The 21060-nt window shown below is 41.0% G+C and overlaps 1 protein-coding gene across 3 annotated transcripts in view; it reads left to right on the plus strand.

Annotated features, from left to right (window-relative positions):
* Positions 1-21060, plus strand: part of PARVA (parvin, alpha) — a 101932-nt gene that overhangs the window by 47361 nt on the left and 33511 nt on the right. For all 3 annotated transcript variants that reach the window (XM_005873984.2, XM_014545893.1, XM_005873983.2), the window contains exons 2-4: positions 5716-5805; positions 5887-5957; positions 7402-7504. In XM_005873984.2, the coding sequence (XP_005874046.1) occupies positions 5716-5805; positions 5887-5957; positions 7402-7504 (264 nt within the window). The remainder of the gene's footprint in view (positions 1-5715; positions 5806-5886; positions 5958-7401; positions 7505-21060) is intronic.

The raw sequence follows: 21060 nt of genomic DNA on the forward strand, positions 1-21060 counted from the left end.
AATTAAGTGAGCTTTTAGTAGCTTTCTAGAGGACCAGAAATAAATCATCTGAATCCTGATAAGGATCTAGAGCAGACTACATATCTCACTGGGGCCCACTTGCCCTGAAGGAGAAAAAACATCCTAGCTATTCTCTTGCCCTCCCTTGGTATGTTGTTTGTTTTGTCTGTAGACACAGGGAGCACGGTTCAAGAGTGCTGGGGAACAGATGAATTCAAAACCCTTGACACTCTGGACCCCACCTACTTATTTGCCCCTCTGTTCCTTCCCGTCCTATTTCCTCCCTACATTCCCAGTGTTCAGACATAATCACCACTCTTTTAACACTTGCCCTGTTTGTGCACACTTTTTTTTTCCACACATGATGTGCCTCTTGTGGGGCACCTGTGTCAGATGAAAATTGACATTTTTCCAAGTTCAATTCAAATATCCCCCTTCCTGGGAATCCATCCTGGTCTTCCCCATCCAGCATTAGCCAGCCTTGTTCCTTCGGAACTCCCACAGCCCTCGTGTCTCTCACCCCTGAGTGCAGTGTCCTGCATGCTGTGTTTATGTGCCTGCTTCTCCCACCTGTGAGCAGCTTGAGGCAGGCCCATGCCAGATCCCTACACCCTTATCCCCCTTGCTGGCACAGGGTCTGCTTTAGAGGAGGATGCCCAGAAATGTTTATTGGTTGAATGAATGAAATTACTGGCCTTGCATAAATGAACCCTTCCTTACTTTTAGGAATCTGTCCGTTCTTCTCTCCATCCTTGATTTCTGCCTGGTGTTCTTTGAGTTCCTCTTGTTTCTGGAGTGTGAGAGATGCCTACAGCTGTTCTGTTTTTCATGGGGAAAAAAAAAGGAAAGGGAAATTATCATTCACTGCAGACCTACTGTGTTCATCCATCCACTTTATCATCCTGGTGCCTCATAAATCAATTGGGGAGTTTAGGATCCAATTACCAGAAAACGCCAACTCAACTGGCTTAAACAATAAGGGAACTTATATATTTCTTCTAACAAGACATAAGCTAGGGTGGCTTTAGAGATGGTGGCTTAACTGTATCAAGAAAAACCCCTTCTTTCTATCTTTCTTCTCTGCCAACTTTAACTTAATGAGTTTTTCTTTGGGCTGACTCACCTCATGGCAACAAATTGGCTGCAGCAAATCCAGGCTTACCATCCTGATGCAATACTGGTTAGGAGAAAGATACTTTCTCTCCCTTGGGCCTCTCTGTAAAGTGGAGGGAAAAATTCTAGAAGCTTCTAGAAACTTCCTCTCAAAGCTTATTTACCAGAATTTTGCGGTCACAAGACAATGCTTGAGCTATCACTGCTGAGGGAATTAAGATGATCGTGATCAGTATAAACCGACCAGGATCTCACCTAGAGGCATAGGAGGGAGGGGTAGATGCTGAAACAACACGAGTGTTCTTTCAGCAGGGGGAAAAAAATAAAATAAATATTGAGGAGGAAACCAGCAGTGTCAGCTACACCGTTTTTCATAGTGAATTAGTTTATGCCGACTTTCAGGGAGGTTCAGTCACTTACATACGGTCCCGCAGCTGATAAAAATAGAAGTCGGATTCAAATCCAGCTCTTTAAAACTCCAAAGCCCATCTATGTACTTTTTTCTGCTGCGCAGCTGGACCCAGAGTCAAACTTCACTTCCCAGAAAAGCCAAAGCCCCCTTCCTCGTGGTGAGCGCCCCAGAAGTGGAGGCAATCACCCTGCTTTCCCCAGCTGACCTTCCGCTGGGCATTTAATCTGTTTATTAAGTTATGACTAATGGTGCTGCGAGACACCGAGGGCTGCACATTCAGACCTAGTTTTAGATTGTTAGAGGAGGTTCAGGGGATAAACATCATATTCATATTCTGTGCTGAGAAAATTCAATTGCAGCTCTTTCTCTTTCAGAGCGCGGGATTGGCGAGGGGCGTCTGCTGGGTCCTGCTTGGGTTTAATAGAAATGAAACCTCCAAGGCAGGCGGGCTGTTTTGGGAAAGTGGCCGCTAATGCGGCCCCTTGGGGCGGGGGCCAGGCCTGAACCGGGCAGTTTGCATATTCACTTTTACAAACAGTTGGCTCCGAGTCAGCAGTTAATGGGATGGGAATGATGTTCCTGTACCGAATCATTTCCTGAAAAAAACATTTCCAGTTGCAAACATATCTCAGCCTTTCTTCTTGTGTTTGTTTTGTCTCTGGGAGTGAATTAAAGAGGCAGGGCAGAGGGGAGTGTTTCTGACGGGGGATTTTTATCTGAAATCATTTTTAACAATGATCTCCAAGTAAAAGAGATCCCGTTCAGACCGACCTTTAGGCATCCTGGCTGCTAATACTGCATTTCTGGGCACACTTTAAAGGTATAAATGTCTCCATTTTCACCAAGTGGCTCTGGCTGTACAACAGTTTTGGGACACATGCGGCTTTTCTCTCCTTCCAAAACCTAAGCTGGAAATGCTGGCCCAGGAATGTGCACACGTGCACACATGTACACACAGGCACACATACACACATGCACACACAGGGTCAGGCCAAAAATTTTGTAGGTTTTTCCTGAGGACAAGCTGGAATCCTTTTTGTATCCTATGTACTGCTTTGGCAAATTATGCTTCAACCCATAACCTGGGCAATTGAAGGGTGGTCTTAATTAACAGTTTTGATTATTCATTTATTCAACAAGTAGTTCTTGAATGCTCACTGCACATGAGGTATTGTTTTAAGTAATAAGAATAACATATATTTACATAGATCTTACCAGATACCCAGAGAGTCTAGTAAATATGTTACATATATTAACTCATTTAGTCTTCTCAACAACCCTAGGGGGTAGGCAATCTTATCATTCCTGTTTTTCCGAGAAGGAAACTCAGTATAAGAGGTTGATGAACTTGCCCAAGGTCACATACAGTAGCTAGTAAGTGATCTTGGATATTAACCTAGGGAGTCTGGATTCTCTTTGGGGAATCTAACAGTGGGCAAAAGAGAAAAAGTGCCAGGCTTCCCACGGCTTATCTTCTGATGGGAGAGGTAGCTAACAGATCTGTAACTAATAATGATTTCAGGTCATATTGAGAGCTTGAAGCAAATAAAACATGAGCGGGAGGCAGGGGGCTAATCAGAGGGTTTTCTAGGTCTTAGGAGTAGGGGTTTTCTTTTGAATGTGACAGGAAGTCTTAAAGCAGGAGAGTGTCTGGCCCTACTTAGCTCTTTATGTATCATTCTGACTGTAATTGGAAGTAGATGGGGTAGGGCTGAGGGGAGGATATGTATTAGAAAGCAGTAGACCTGTGTTGGTTTTGGTTGTCCAGGTGAGAGATAAGGATGGCCTGAACCAGGATGATGGTGGTGGTGCTGGTGAGCAGCAGTTGGAATTGGGTCCTGGTTTGGAGGTGGAGCCCATAAAACAGCGGTTCTCAACCTGTGGGTCAAGACCCCTTTGGCGGTCGAACGACCCTTTCACAGGGGTCGCCTAAGACCATCCTGCATATCAGATATTTACATTACGATTCATAACAGTAGCAACATTACAGTTATGAAGTAGCAACGAAAATAATTTTATGGTTGGGTCACAACATGAGGAACTGTATTTAAAGGGCCAGAAGGTTGAGAACCACTGCAAAATTTGCCAATGTATTAGATGCAAAAGGTGAGGGGGGGGAAATGTTGTTACAGATGACACTTTTTTTGGCTTAAACCATTGTCTACATGCTGGGGCTACTTACTGAGGAGGGTAGGAGTAGGGGAAGAACAGTGTTGTGGAAGTGGGGGTGAGGGTATTGAAAATTAGAGTTCTGTCTGGGATGGCTAAATTTGAGACCTCTGCTAATAGACAAAACAGAAGACATCCAGTAAGCTTGTGGCTCAGGGTCAGGCCTAGGCAGGAGATTTAAATGTAGACATCAGCATTTAGATGTATGGGATCATCTAGGACAATGCTGTCCACTCCTGTGATGATGGAAATCTACATCTGTGCTATTCAGTATGGTCATCACCAGCTCCATGTGGGCCATCGAGCACTTTAAATGTGATAGGTACAACTAAGAGATTCAATTAAAAAATTATTTTATTCATTTCAGAGAGGAAGGGAGAGGGAGAGAGAAATAAGAAATATCAATGATGAAAGAGAATCCTTGATCAGCTGCCTCCTACATGCCCCACACTGAGGATTGAGCCCACAACCTGGGCATGTGCCCTGACCAGGACCTCCTGGTTCATAGGCCAATGCTCAACCACTGAGCCACGCCAACCGGGCAAAGAAACTAAATTTTTAGTTCATCTGCATTGAAAGAGCCGCATGTGGCCAACCCCTCCCATATTGGACAGCACAGACCTGGGGGAGAATGTAGGTAGAGAAGGTCCTGGCCAGTAACAAGCCGTTTCTTCCCTGTCCAGTAGGCGCAGCCTCTCACCCGCATAAAGCGTGACTTTATTTTCACTTCCCATTCTTGCACAGCAGTGCTTATTAAGTGATGGAAATCTTGCTTTGTGAGAAACAGCCTAGAAAAGAAGCAAACTGCCAGTCCTGGGGGGAATAGAAGATATTATAGAAGTCTAAAGAAACAGTTCTCTAGAAAGCAAATACAACCCTTTACCTATAGAATCACTTCAGTCTTGAAGGTACCACTTATATTTTTCATCATGTTTTATGGGGGAGACTTTTATAGGGTAATGGGTGTCTGTGAATTTGGAGATTCAAGACGGTGACTGGCTGATATCCCACATAAATGTCAAGGGCCCACGGCCACGGGATGAAATGCCAGCTTTATAATGCAAGTTGGTCTCTTTGGGGTAGAGTGCCTTTGTTAGGCAATCTCGTTCTCCATCCAACTGCAACCATCAGTGAGTTTGCTAATATGAAAGAACTCTTTGTAAGTGGCTGCCTTGTGCTCAAGAGTTCTTGCAAGTGCATACTGGCAATCGGTGAGGCCAGAGTCAATAAAAAATAAAATAAAATGGAAAGATGGGACATGGCTTCTATTAAGGCTGATTGCAGCTGCCATATTAGTTCTTGAAGAACCTTTTGCTGACCGACACTTTGAGAGATAATGTGTTTTTGTGTGTGTGGTTGATTGGTAAAAAGTAATTATCCGAACTGGAATTGAATAGAGAGGTGAGAGGATTTAAGTCACTGATTTTAGGAGAGATGGGTCCTAGGGCCCTCAGCTCCTTCGAGCTTGAAGGGGTAAGACCAGAGCCTAGGGAAGAGGCTGGACTGAGACTTTCTCACAGCAACTGGAAGGGGTGAAGTAGGACAATCAGAAAAATACTTGGGGATGCCAAATCAGGAGAGAAGGTTGAGCCGAGGATGGAGATGGCGTACAGCATAAAGGCAGCCTTCACATGGTGAGCTCCTTCATCCAGTCAACAGGTATCAGGCTCCCACAGCAAGCCCTCTGAAGGAGGGGCGGCAGGACACCAAAGGCAGACACTTAAGAAAGACTTCCCTGCCCACCTCGCTTTCACTTATTCTGAGATTGTTTCTGAGAGGAGGCAGAGACCTCCCAACTTCCTCCGAGGAAAGGGAAGGGGGTGACAGCTGGACGAGGTGAGCTACAAGGGACAATTCAGTCCTTTTAGCAAGGAGAGCTGGGGGATTGACTGCTGGCTGAGCCACCGCTGTGACCAAACCTTTGTGGTTTTGTTTCTCAATATCAATATCCAACACGTTTGTCAGATCCACCCCCCTGTCGTCGGCGGCTGTGACATGACTGTGCTTTCTTCTCCTTGCAGTGTCCGAGCTTCAGGAGGAGGGCATGAACGCCATCAACCTGCCCCTCAGCCCCATCCCCTTCGAGCTGGACCCGGAGGACACCATGCTGGGTAACTGGGTCTCTTGTTCTCTGGGGTTGCCTGATGCCTCCCAGTGGAGCCACCCGCACTGACCCCCTTTTCTTTTTAAAGAGGAGAATGAAGTGCGAACAATGGTGGATCCAAACTCGCGCAGCGACCCCAAACTCCAAGAACTGATGAAGGTAAGAAGACATCAGGGCTCCAGTTGTCTCCCAGACACAACAGGTGTCTGTAGACCACCCACCCCGCGAGCCACTGCTGGGAGAATAAAGTCACATCAGTGCCTGCCTGCAGGCAGCTCATGGTCCAATAAGTGGACATCTAAGATTTAACAAAAGTGGGACAAATACCCAATGAGTTATGCTGATAATGAGGATCAGAGAAGCTAGTGCAAATAAACTCACATTTGCCAGGGTCTTAGTCCACACACTCCTTTCACTGCTTTTATTAAGGACCCTCAAAAGCTCCTTGTGAGTAGGAATTAGTTGTCAGTCCCCATTTCACAGATGAGAAAACTGAGTCTCAGAGAAGCCAACTGGTTTATGGTCACAGCTGAGTGGAGGAGATGTAATGCAAACAGAAATATATGATATTAAATGAAATACTGTGCCTAACATTTGGCATGTAGGCACCCCTCAAAATGTTCATTTCATTCCCCCTTCCAATTTCCCATCCTATGTTTTTCTTCTTCAACTCCAACTTTCAGTTGAAACAAGACCAATAGGCACTAGGTGCCAGAGTGGTTCATTCAAACTGCAAATCTGAACATATTTTCCCGCTCAAAAACCTGTCTGCAGTTTCCCAACTGCAGGTTGAAGCCCACACTCCTGGGGTGGTATCTGGGGTCTCCATTGCTCTAGCTGCCCCTTCAACCTTAGACTGTCCCCTGCCTGGCCACACATGGACACCAGACCTGCTCCTGGTGGCCTCCCCATACACGCCATGCTTGCTTCCAGCTCACCCACTGCCCTGCCTTTGCTTATGCAGTCCCCTTTAACCAGACACCTCTACTTCCTCTTCAGATTACGGTCAAAGTGGGTTCATGTCCTCCAGGATGCCTCCTATAAACCCTAGTGTTGTTGCTCAGCCCCTCTGGGTGCTGCTATGGTCTCTACATTTGGTTCTGTCATTGTAGTCACCCTATGACACTTCTCTGTCTCCTTCACTAAATACGGAGTTTCTTGGAGTTAGATTGATTGTTCCATCATTGTACTCTCAGGATCTATCACAGAGTGTGACATACAGGAGGTATTAATAAATGCTGGGTGGGTGATGGAGAGAGAGAAGTGAGGAACACACAAGAGGGCCATAGTTAGGGGGTAGCGCTGGGTTTCAACTCCAAAGCCCATACTTGGCTCAGTACAAAACCACACAGCCGAACACTGTGACTGTTGCTTGCCATTAGGGTAAGGAACACTGGTATCACCAGCACTAGAAGGGCTTACACCCGAGAATTAGCAGGGCAATTGAGGCTCACACTTGCGGCTGCTTGTCCACATATTGGGTCGTGTGAATAGCTCTGCTGCTTTCAAGACCGGAAGTTCATTTAAATTGTATGTGTCCAGGATAAGAAAGCTCGTCTATAAGAAAATACCTTATGGCTCTTCTCTTATTTTCTCTCTCTAGGTATTAATTGACTGGATTAATGACGTGCTGGTTGGAGAAAGAATCATTGTGAAAGACCTGGCTGAAGATTTATATGACGGACAAGTCCTGCAGAAGCTGTTTGGTAAGAGGAGAGTTGACTGTTGCGGTGGATCTTTAATAGCAGGTGGATGGACCCCTACTCCTGGTTAGAAGGAGTTGTTCTCATTTCCCAGTGGTTCACCTGCAATGGAATAGGAATGTGTACAGTGTGGAATAACAGACCAGTGGAGCTTTTAGATGTCTCCTCAAAATCGGTTTTACATGAATGAATGGCAAAGGGAGGCTCAATGACCAAATGGGGCTGCTGCCTCCCCTCTCTGCACCCCCTCCCGCAGCAGTCAAGGTCCTCCACTGAATAGATGAAAAGATTTCACTATATACTGGAAAACATGCCTCACCCTCTCCACAAAACTGCATTTGTGGCCTCTGTAGATATATTCACATGTGTCTGGGTGTGTGTGTGTTTGAGCACATGTGTATGGACCTTTGTGATCTATGGGTCTGTGTGTGTGCCTCTGTGACTTATGGGTGTGTGTGTGTGTGTGTGTGTGTGTGTGTGTGTTCCTGTGCGTGCCCTTCTCTAGGTTGGGTGCAAGTGTGTGGGACTACGTGCCTGTGTGATCAGTTTCAGTGTCTGTCACCTCTGTGAAGGTGTGTATCCCTGTGTAGGTTCATGGCTATTCATGTGAAAATTTAAGGCTGTGGGAGAGGGAAAGGAGAATTCAGGGGTGATCTTAGTGTTGAAAAGACAAATTGAACTTGAATGTATTTGGACTTCCCCTCACTGTCTCCATTTTTCTTCTCTTGTCCAAACCTCTGCCCAGAGTTCTAGACTTTCATGCTGAATTGTCCACCAGACACCTGCACACATGGTTCTCTTCCACCTCAGAAATTTGGACAAGAGAAAATAATTATTAAATTAGAGTTGTACAGTTTGGGGAAGTGATGTTTCCTTCTCATTGTATCATATCAGGGAGGACATGATGTTAACATCTTATTATTAGTGGTGTTCACCTTTATCATTTGGTTAAAGTGGTGTCTGCCAGATTTCTTCACTAAAACATTACTATTTTTCTCTTCGTAATTAATTTATTTGGGAGGAGATGGGTTAAGACTTGCACAGATCTTGTTTCTCCTTAAACTTCTTTCACTAATTTCAATTGGTGGAGCAGGCCTGCCTCAATTAATACTGTGATGGTCTAGTGAGGATTTTCTGTTTTCCTTATTCCTTCCACATTTATTAGTTGGAATTCTTCTGTAAGGAAACACTGTCCTTTATTCCCCAGTTACTTATTTCAGTGTGGACACAAGGATGCTTATTTTATACTACACATTATAATCCAATACCATCGTTATTCATTTTTGCTGATATACTTCCAGTTTTGACCGTTGGGGGCTCTTTCAGGTTGGCTCCTGCACACTTTTGACATGCTGCCTCCTTTTTTTTTCTTAGCACTTTCTGGCATCATAAGATATACCAGGCTCATCTTCTGTTTTTCTTACTCTGGCCCTGGAATCAACCACTTCTCCAAGAAGCCCTGATTTCTTTTATTAGATTTGTATTTAGAAATCAATATCTGGGCATATTAGTGAGAGGTGGCTTTTTTTAAAGTACAGTTGACATACAGTATTATTAGTTTCAGGTGTCCAGTATATGAGGTGATCATCCCATCTGAAATCTAGTACCCACCTACACCATAGTGTTATTACAATACTAGAGGCCCGGTGCATGAAATTCATGCACAGGAGTGGGGGGTCCTCAGCCCGGCCTGCACCCTCTCCAATCCGGGACCCCTCGGGGGATGTCTGACTGCCGGTTTAGGCCTGATCCCACAGTCCAGGCCTAGGGACCCCACTGGGCCGGCCACAGCTGCAGGCGCCTGGGACCACGGACAGCTTCGCCCGGGTCTGGCTTTGTCAGGAAGGACGTCCGGTCTAATTAACATATTACCCTTTTATTAGTATAGATTATTGACTCTATTCCCTAGGCTGTACCGTTTATTTCTGTGATTATTTTGTAACTGCCAATTTGTACTTCTTAATCCTTTTCACCTTTTTGACCCAAACCCTCTTCCATAGGGCAACCACCAATTTGTTCTCTGAGTCTGCTTCTATTTTCATTTTGTTTTTAGATTTTCACATATAAGTGAAATCATATGGTGCTTGTCTTTCTCTAAATTATTTCACTTTCCTTAATACCCTCTAGGTCCATCCATGTTGTCACAAATGTAAGATTTCATGCTTTTTTATAACTGAGTTATATTCCATTGGACATACATACATATTTTGGAATAGTTTGAGAAGGATAGGTATTAATTCTTCTTTGGATGTTTGGTAAAATTCACTTGTGAAGCCATCTGATCCAGGTCTTTTGTTTTTTGGGAGTTTTTTAAATTACTGATTGGATTTTGTTATTAATTATCAGTCTGTTCAGATTGTTTCTTTCTGATTCAGTCTTGGAAGCTTGTGTGTTTCTAGGATTTATCAATTTCTTTCAAATTGTCCAATTTGTTGGCATATTTGTTCATAGTATTATAATTCTTTGTATTTCTGTGGTGTTAGTTGTCACTACTCCTCTTATTTCTGGTCTTATCTATTTGGGCCCTCTCTCCTTTCTTCTTTATGAGTCTGGCTAAAAGTTAATCAATTGTGTTTATCTTTTCAATGAACCAGCTCTTGGTTTGATTGATCTTTTCTGTTGTTTCTTCAGACTATTTTGTTTCTTTCTACTTTGATCTTTATTTTTTCTTTACTTCCATTCATTTTGGGCTTTGTTATTTTTCTAGTGCCTTTTGGTGTAAGATTAGTTTGTTAATTCAAGATTTTTATTGTTTCTTTAGGTAGGTCTTCATTGCTATGAATTTCCTTCTTAGAACTGATTTCTCTATGTCCCATAGATTTTGGGTGGTTGTGTGTTTTCATTTTAATTTGTCTCAAGATATCTTTTGATTTTCCCCCCCTTGATTTCATTGTAATTGATTTCTAGTTCCATATTATTGTAATAGGAGAGGATGTTTGCTATGACTTTAAATTTATTAAATTTATTGAGACATTTTGTGTCCTAACATGTGGTCTGTCCTGGAAAATGTTCCATATGCACTTGAAAAGAATGTATATTCTGCTGTTTCTGGTTGAAATGTTCTAAAAATACCAATTAAGTACATCTGGTCTAATGTGTCATTAAGTCCACTGTTTCTTTTTTATTTTCTATCTGGATTATGTATCCATTGATGTCAATAGGGTGTTAAAGTTTCCACTATTACTGTGGATGTCTCCCTTTATATCTGTCAATATTTGCTTTATACATTTAGGTGCTCCTACATTGGGTGCGTAAATGTTTATAAGAGTTTTATCCTCTTGTTGGATTGATCCCATTCTCATTACGAAATGCCCTTTTTTGTCTATTGTTACAGCCTTTGGTTTAAAGTCCATTTTACTTCATATAAGTATTGCTGCCCCAGCTTTTTTTCATTTATGTTTGCATGAAATGTTTTTTTGCATCCCTTTACTTTCAGTCTGTGTCTGCTTTTAATTTAAAGTGGGTCTCTTGTAGGCAGCATATGTACAGGTCTTGTTTCTCTATCCATTCAGCCGCCTATGTCTTTTGATTGGAGCATTTAGTACATTTACATTTAAAGTGATTATTGATAGGTATGTACTTATTGCCACTTTTGTAGTTCTCTTTTCCTTTCTTATGGTCTTGCTGTCTTGTATGACTTTCTATAGTGTTATGTTCAGATTCCTTTCTCTCTTTATTTCTTGATTATATCATTTTGGTTGTTAGTTACCATGTGCTTCCCATATACCACACTATGTTTACAGCAGTCTATTTTAAGTTGATGGTTGCTTTAGTCCGAACACATTCTAAAATCACTACAATTTTTACTCACGCCCTCCATATTCATTTTTGTCATTCTTTTTTATTTCTTTTGTTTGTGGGTAGCCCTTACTTTATTGTTGTAATTACAAATGATCTTTCTACTTTTTTTTTTAATCTTTGTACTAGCTTTATCCATTGCTTTTACTGTTTGCCTGTCAGTGAGAATATTTTTCTCTCTGCTTCTTAAAGAAGTCCCTTTGTTTGTGGTGATGAACTCTTAAGTTTTTCTTTTCTGATAAAGTCTTTATCTCGCCTTTGATTTTAAATGATTGCCTAGTTATCTTGGTTTTAGGTGTTTTCCTTTCATCCCTTTGAATATTTCATGCCATTTCCTTTTGGCCTGCAGTTTCTGTTGAGAAATCAGCTGACAGTCTCATGGGAGTTCCCTTGTATGTTACTATTTGCCTCTTGCTGCTTGTAAGATGCAATCTTTATCTTTAACCTTTGGCATTTTAACTATAATGTGTCTTGATGTAGGCCTCTTTGGGTTCATCTTGTTCAGGGCTCTGTGCCTCCTGGACTAGTAGGTCTATTTTGTTCATTAGGTTGGGGAAATTTTCAGTCATTATTTCTTCAAATAGGTTTTGAATCCCTTGCACTCTCCCTTCTCCTTCTGGTAACCCTATGATGTTATCCCAAGGTCCTTAAACTGCCCCCATTTTAAAAAAATTTTTTTGCTTTTGGTTGTTTCCCACTGTCTTTTCTTACAAAGTGCTGATTTGATCCTCTGCTTCATCGAATCTGCTGTTGATTCCACCAAATGCATCCTTCATTTCTAAGTGCTACTTTTTATATTTTCTATCTCTGTTTTGGAGTTCTCACTAAGTTCATCATCTATTTTTTCCCTAAATACATTGAACATTTTTTTATAACTAGTGTTTTGAACTCTGGTAGATTGCTTATCTTCATTTTATTTACTTCTTTTCATGTATTAAGTAGATAGCTACATCTCCTATCTTGGAAGAGTGGCTTTATGTAGTAGGTGTCCTGTGGGACATAGTCTCTTTTTTCTCCTGATCCAGGTGCTCCAAGGTATCCCTTGTGTGGGCCGCCTGGGCCCTCCTGCCATATTTAAGCCTTTATTGATATTGGCACCTCAGTGTGGTTGATCCTCAGGCTGACAGGCTAAGAGTGCTGACTATAGTGGCTGAGCTGATGTGCAGGAGGCTGACCCCACAGAGCAGGAGTCACTTTAGCAGGGCTCTTGTGCCAAGCTAATCTGCCCTTTAGGTGTGTCGTTTGTGGAGCTGGTTGGGTGTTGCTATGATGCAGTCTAAAGCCAGCCACCAGGTCTGTTGGTTCTGGAGCCTCTTGGGAGGGGCTCCATTGCAGGTCAAGGTCAGCCGCTGCTTGTGCTGCGCTTAAGGCCACCGAGTAGGAGCTACAAAGTGATCTGTGGTTGGTTATCACATGTGCCGGCCTTGCAGGAACTCTGGGAGGCTATGCTCCAAACCAAGGCTGGTTGCCACTTATACTCGGCTTGGGACACTTCGGTGGGCACTACCAAGTGAGATGAGGCCAACCGCCACTTGTGCTGGGTTTGTGGTCACTTAGTTGCCAATACTGGCCGCCACTTATGCCAGACTTCAGGCCATCTGATAGGAGTTACAAGGAATTACAATACAGTTTGAGACTAGTTGCTTCCTGTGCTGAGCTTGAGGTCACTTATCAAGAGGTAAAGGGCATTCTGAGGCCAACAGCTGCTTGTTTGGGGTTTGTGGAGCTTTGAGAGTATTTAGGAAAGACCACAGCGTGAACAGAGGCAGGCCACTTGTGTGGAGGAGCCACTGGAAGAGCTTCGGGTCCAGCACAAGAATTGGGGGTGGGGAGCAGGGTGTCAGGGATTCACCTGGGTAGGACAAATGGTGTTAGCCAGATTCGGCACCAGCCAGCACTTCTGCCCCTGGAGAGAGCCTCCCTGGCCCCTCCAGCCCTCATCCAATTTAGTTCCTCCCTATATGTTTCTGGCACTCTTTGAGCCATTGCCCCTGAGCTGGAGCCCAGAGAATTTGTGAGCAAGTGAGTCCTTACGGGGCTGGGCACCCCTCACGGGGACCTCTGCAGCTGAGATATCCCTCTCAATTCTTAGTCATCATGACTGTAAAACCTGTCTTTTTAGATGGTTGTCCTATAATTTAGTTGTAATTTTGATGTGGTAGGAGGCAAGCACAGTGATAAGTCATGGTGACAGCATGTACCCTCGACAGGATGCAGTGAAAGGGGCACATCCACTCTCTGGGCTTCCTCACCAAAACCCGTAGCACCAGTCTTTCCACAAGAAAAACCCAGTACTCCTCAAAACTGTCGAGGTCATGAAAAACTATCACAGATCAGGAGACTGAGGAGACAGTGATGAGTAGGTGTTACCAATTGGTAAAACTGGATTCAGGATGTGCAGGATTGTCTGAACTATCATTGTAGCTCTTCTGTAAACCTTACGAGCTTTCCAAAATGAAAAGTTTATTGACAGAAAGAAGGTGAGCCCGCATCCTAGAGGACCTTGAACTAAGAACTTTAGACTATTTTCAGTGGCTTGTAAGCAAAGTGACAAGATCAGAAATGGGGCTTTAAGAAGATCAAGGGCGGGGGGGAAAAAAAGGACACATATGTAATACCCTTTGTAATACTTTTAGCAAAAAAAAACAAATTAAAAAAAAAAAAAAAAGAAGATCAGTGACTGGAGGGTTGCTTAGACCCAATGGAGGAAATTCCAGCAGAGTATCTCCTTGTAAGGTAATTATGGTATCAAATTACAGGTGGGAAAAGCTTTAAGAGAACTAGTGATGTGGGGAATGAGCAGCATCTTAAAGGGCTTTGATCATATTGATTTTGAGAGTTGCTTTCTTACACCCAAAAGTACTTCAGCTGAAGTAGCAGCTCTGCTAAAACTAAACGAGGAATGAAGAGAGAAAGACAGAAGCTCTGAGTTCAAATCTTGTTTCTACTAAAATATTTCTCTGCAGCAAAGATCAGGAGATTGCCTAGGCAACCTTGTAGCTGAGCTGTCTAATACAGTACCTAGTCACATGTAGCTATTAAAAATAATTAAAATTTAAAATGCATTTACTTAGTCACACCAGCTACATTTCAAGAGCTCAGTAGCCAACTGTGTCTAGTGCAGCCATGGGCAAACTACGGCCCGTGGGCCGGATCCGGCCCGTTTGAAATGAATAAAACTAAAAAAAAAAAAGACCGTACCCTTTTATGTAATGATGTTTACTTTGAATTTATATTAGTTCACACAAACACTCCATCCATGCTTTTGTTCCGGCCCTCCGGTCCAGTTTAAGAACCCATTGTGGCCCTCGAGTCAAAAAGTTTGCCCACCCCTGGGCTAGTGGCTACCATATTGGGTAGTGCAGAAATGAACATTTCCATCATAACAATACATTCTTTTGAACAGCACTGCTCTGAGGTCTTCCTATAACAGTCGTTGACTCTAGGAGAGTTGAAGATAATGCTTACTGCTATTCTTAAACTGGTGGAGGCATTTTGTGGATTATGAAAAACTCAAAAGCTGGATGAAAGTCATTATTCTATTTATAAGTAGCAGAGAAGCTCTCTACAATGTCTTACTAAGTAAAAAGAAAGCATGGTGTAGAACTGTGAGTATAGTATGTCACTGTGTGTGTTAAAGGACACATCTAATGCTCGAGTATGTAGAGACTACCTCTGGCTAATAGTCACAATAAGTTTTCTCTGTAGAATGAGACTAGGGCACTTGGGATGACAATGTGGAGAGGAGACTTAATTTTCACAGCTTGAATTTTTTTCATGTTTGTATATTATCAATCTTATAAAAAGTGGTAGAGTACATATGTAAATTTCAGTAGCAAAACTGAATTAATTTGATAGATGTCAAATAATACATGATACATTTCAACAGCTATCCCAAGGAAAACAGGAAGAAAAGGAAACTACCTAAATATGATAAAGACCAATATATGTAACCTAACAGTGAACATATTAAATAGTGAAATATCAAAGAAATTGTATTAGAAACAAGTCAGAAATGTTGGCTATCACCACCATAATAAGTTTTTTTGACAATGTAATAGTTAATATAATGACAGGAAAATTTTCTGTTCAATATGATGGCTAAATGTTCAAATCAAATCCTCTTGGTATTGCACACTTTAAAAACATATTTTTGTATTGCACGGCTAAAATGGTGTGGGAAGGAAGTTCTCCTAATGCCAAATATAATAAAGTGTAAATCCAATGAGATAAGTGTTAATTCCTAATGGCTTATAGCCTGAGGTTTAATGGGTCACACATACAGGATCAAGAGACAAAGCCTGTATAGAGTCTGAGCAGGAAAGGGGTTTGGATAAGAAACCCATTAATAAAGGCTCTCTGAAGGGCAATACTTTCAGTGGGTCAACTAGAAATCTGGTCCCACAGAGAGAGACAGTAAGGGTAAATGTCTCTCAGACTTGGATATGAGCAGAACAGGAAAAAAAAGTCTGAACTTGATAATTCCTTATCAAATCTCTGATTCACACTAATTATTTGCATTTAAAAGTCCTATGCTGAAAATGTAGTTAACATGTGGCCCAGTTTTAGTGCTCCCCAAGGCAAAAGCAAAAATATATCCTTTTAGAGAAATGAATTTTAAAACAAGGTCACAAAGAACTCCCAGAGATAAAATTCCAGGGAAAATGAGCCCACAATCAGAAATCACCAAACCCAGGAAAAGCAAGCTATAATGAGCAGGTATCAACAGAAACAATAAACTGTAGGTCCATCCTACCATTGCTATACATATTAACAACTAACCAGTTATGGAACATTAAGTATGTTTAATATGTTAAAATAAAAGTTTTAAAAGGCTATTGAAAGGATGATTAAAGAACAGGAACTATCAAAATTGGATAGGACAAATCTGAATGAAACAAATGGAATGTCTAGAGATGAAAAAAAAATGTAATAATGAAATGAGAAACCTCAGTAAATACACAGCTAAAGAAGGAATTGGATAAACTAGAAGATGGCACTAAAGAAATTACCTAGAATGCAATATATAGAGACAACAGTGCAAAAAAACAGAATTAAAGACAGATTTTTTTTAAAAAAAGAAGATGCAACATATAGCTAATTGGAATTCTAGCAGTAGAAGAGAAAGATATTAGAGTATAGGCAATATTTAAAGACATAACAACTGAGATTTTTCTAAAATTGATGAAAGACATGAACTCCCAGATTCAGGAAGCTCTGGGAATCCCAAACAAGATAAAGAATAAGAAATATATACCTACATACTTCATAATGAAACCTAGAAACACTGAAGATAGATTACCTATAAAAGAACAATGTACTGAGTGCTGTCTTTCATCAGGAACAAAAGCCAAAAAAAAAAAAAAAATTGAAATGAAATCTTCAAGTGCAGAAAAAAATTGTCAACTTACAGGTTTATACCCAGGGGAAAAAAAAAAAACTTTTAAAAATGAAGATAAAAATGAATTCATTTTAAATCAACTAAAACAGAAAAGGTTTACTACCAACAAAACTTCACTCCAGGAAGAAAGAAAATGAATCTAAAAGGAAGATCTGAAATGCAACCAAAAATGATGAGCAAAGATTACCATGGTGGGTAGATTGAAGCAATAATTGAACAAATATAAAACAACCACAATAATGTCTAATTTGTTCATTTAAAAAATTTAGAATCAGAATACTACAAAATTATAGTGCTGAAGTTAGAGTGACATTGGAGTTAGTGTGCTGAGGTCCTTGTATTATTTAGTACTAGAAGCCTGATGCACGAAAATTCGTCCAAGAGTAGGCCTTCCTTCCCCTGGCTGCCAGCACCGGCTTCCCTCCAGCACCCGGGACCCGGGCTGGCTTCCCTCAGGCCGCGCACAGGCACCTGGGACCAGGGCTAGCTTCCCTCAAGCCCCACTTCGTCAGGAAGGACATCCGGAAGATGTCCAGTCTAGTTAGCATATTACCCTTTTATTATTATAGATATTGATAAAGATGCTGATTAACTAAAGATACCGATTAATTTAAGATTCTATTACATTAAATGCACGTGATAAATTTTCTAAGGTAGCCGCTAAAATAAAAGTGTGTGTAACCTCCATACTAGTAATTAGTAATGGGGAGAAAATTAAATGAAAAGGAATAGAAACTTTAATCCAAGGATGTAAGAGAAAGTAAAGGATCAGAAAAGCAGTATAATAAAAGTGAATCCAAGTATAGTGGTAAACCCATCAATGTAAATTGACTTTATCCATTTAAAAAAGATTGTCAGACGAGATAACAAAACAAAATCTTGTTATATGCTATCTACATTTACAAGACAAAGGCTGAAAGAAAAACTGTGGAAATAATTATATATGTTAGATGATTACTAATTAAAAGAAAGCTGGGGTAGCTATTTTTAGATCAGACAAAATACATAGATTTTAAGGCCAAAAGCATTACTACAGAGAATCTCTACATATTGATTGAGACTAAAGTTACCAGGAAAATAAGACATTTTAAATCTAAATGCACTTTTGTGAATCAAATGTATAAAAATTCAAAATGACAGCCCTAGCTGGTTGCTCAGTGGTTAGAGTATCAGCCTATGGAATGAAGGGTCATGGGTTCAATTCCATTCAAGGGCATGTACCTCAGTTGCAGCCTTGATCCCTGGTCCCTATTGGGGTGCGTGTGGGTTGATGGGTCTCTCTCACTCCTTTACATTCTCTCTAAAAAAAAATCAGTGGGAAAATATCCTCTGGTGAGCATTAACCAAACAAACAAAAAAATCAAAAATGACAGTCAGAATTACAAGAACTTGACAAATATATCACAGTGGTAGATTTTTTAAACATATTTCTCTTAACACACTAACAAAACAGATCATAAGGATAGAAAAGATTTGGACACTATAATTAACTAGCTATACCTCAAAACCGCAGTATTCTCATTCTTTTCAACTGCACATGGAAGACTTACAAAATTTGACTGTGTCCACAAAGTAAGTCTCAACAAATTATTACACAGACCAAGTTTTCTGACCATGATACATAAAAAAAAAATTTAACCCTCCCCATATACTTGGAAACACAAATATATAACTTAGGACTCACTCATACTAAAAAAAGGATGGATGTATTCTACTTCTTTGAGAGGTGTTTACATTAATATAATAAGGATTATATGGCAACATTTTCACTAGGACATTCAGTTCTTCTACCATTCAGAGTAATTGAGTTTTTCTTCCTTGTATTGATACTTCAGAACTTTTGAATAATGCTGTTTCATTTTTTGCTAACTTCAAAAACAACTGAAAGATTCACAAAATAATTCTACTTGAGAAAATTTTCTAAAAAGCAAAATCATGCCTACTACTTTACAACAAGTTAAACTAATGATGAACAATTTTCAGAACTATGGCAACATATGAGAAACAATTTCCTGGAGGACTCAAATTTCTGCAACAGAAAATTTCCATAGTGCTAGCTAAAATTTGCCTAATAAAGAACAAAAGAGGAAAACTATGAGTCTTGAAAAACAAATTTTCTTTAACTCCTTAGCAACAGGGAGTGAGTTTTATTATTTAACTATAGGACTATTTGAGTGGATCTCTTAAATTTTGAGAGATGAATATTTTTAAAAGGGGGCTAGGAATAGCAGAAAAGGTTCTCATGTAAATCTTTTAAAATGTCATAAAATTGAAATAAGTGATATAAGCTTCCAAAGTAGAGATGACTGCATTTTATCTTATTTGCATGCCCCCCCCCCCAAATGCTAAAAATTCAGATAAACAATAGAACTATTAAGGGGATTTGGTGAGATGACTGTATTCAAGTAGAAAATCTGTAAGGTAAGGCAACAATTTTTCTTTCTATCAGCAATAATCATTTGGTAACACACACACACACACACACACACACACACACACACACACACACACGAGATGTTTATTGAAACTTGATTACCAATTGGGAAAAGTAGGATATAACTTGACAGGGGAATGGTTGAATAAAAAAGGTTAATAGTCCTATAAAAGAAGGAATTATATTGATATCTATCAATGTAGAAAGATACCCATGATATATGTTTGAGTGAGATATATCATATCTATATATATAAAAGCCTAAGCAACCAGTCAACCGGTCGCTATGACGCGCACTGACCACCAGGGGGCAGACACTCAATGCAAGAGCTGTCCCCTGGTGGTCAGTGTACTCCCATAGCCAACCTCCCCTGGCTGGCCAACCTCCCACAGTCCCTCCCCCCCGCCACTGGCCCCGATCGGGTCTGGGCAAGATGGCCCTGATCGGCTCCAATTGCTGGCAGGCCGAGGGACCCCACCCATGCACGAATTCATGTACCAGGCCTCTAGTAGAGACATAAAGAGGCTGAAAAAACTATAGAAATGACTGATAAAGCTGAGAACTGGTTTGTTTGTTTTTTTAACCCTTTGAGTGCCAACCAGTATCCTAGGAACTATGCTAAAACTGCCAAGGCATTTTTGCTGATTTTACAGCAGTTTAGGAAAAAAATTATGAATCGCAAGTAAATGAAGTTACATATTCAAAAACTTAAGGAAACCTTTACTACATTGACATATTTAGCAATATCATCATCCCTAATAAAAGCAGACTTAGAACTGGACGCCATTTTGAAGCTTTGATAGCGTTCCTGGCACTTTTGGCGAAAGACAGGAGGAGCGTGATCGCGCTCCCCGGCATTCTAGGGGTTAAGGTAAACAAAACTGTCAAGCCTTTAGCTAGAATCACTAGCAGGGTGGGGCTGGGGGAGCAAATAAAATCAGACATTACAGCTGACACCGCAGGTACAAAGGATCATAAGACACTACCACAATGAGCCCTGCCTGGTGTGGCTCAGTTGATTGGAGCATATCCTGTACACCAAAAGGTCACAGGTTTGGTTCCCACTCAGGGCACATACCCAGGTTGCAGGTTTGATCCCAGGTCAGGGTGCCTATTGGAGGCAACCAATGAGCTTTCTCTCCCTAAAATCAATAAAAACATATCCTCAAGTGAGGAATTTTAAAAATCACACAAAGAGATATCACCTCACACCTGTTATAATGAAAGACAAGAATTATGTGTTGGCAAAGATATGAAGTAAAGGGAACCCTGTGTACTGTTGGTGGGAATGTAAATTGGTGCAGCTGTTGTGGAAAAATATATGGAGGTTCATCAAAAAATTAAAAATAGAACTACCATATGATCCAGCAATTTCACTTCTGGGTATTTATTTATCTAAAGAAAACAAAACCACTAACTCCAAAAGATAGATGCACCCCCGTGTTCCTTGAAGCATTACTGACAATAGCCAAGCTATGGAAACAATGTGTCTATCAATGGATGAGCGGATATAAAGAAAATGTGATTTATGTATGTAATGAAATTTGGCCATAGAAAAGAATAAAATTCTGAAATTTGCAAGAACATGGATGGACCTTGAGGGCATTATGCTAGGTGAAATAATTCAGACAGACAAATACCATATGATCTCACTTATCTACACTAATAAAAGAGAAACATGGTAATTGGCGTACGACCGCTACCCTTCCCATCGGCTAATCAGCATATCCTTATGCAAATTAACTGTCAGCCAAGATGGCTGCCGGCAGCCAGGCAGCTGGAAGCGAACATGAGGCTTGCTTGCTCCAGTGACTGCAGACTCCAACGTTCCCCGCCTGACTTGCCGGCCTCTGAGCTGCAACTCTAAGAAACTTTGTAACAAATATAGAAGCTAAACAAAACCCCAGAAACCAGCTTTCAGCCAGC

This window comes from Myotis brandtii, unplaced genomic scaffold (genome assembly GCF_000412655.1).
Source record: "Myotis brandtii unplaced genomic scaffold, ASM41265v1 scaffold422, whole genome shotgun sequence".
Lineage (NCBI taxonomy): Eukaryota > Metazoa > Chordata > Mammalia > Chiroptera > Vespertilionidae > Myotis > Myotis brandtii.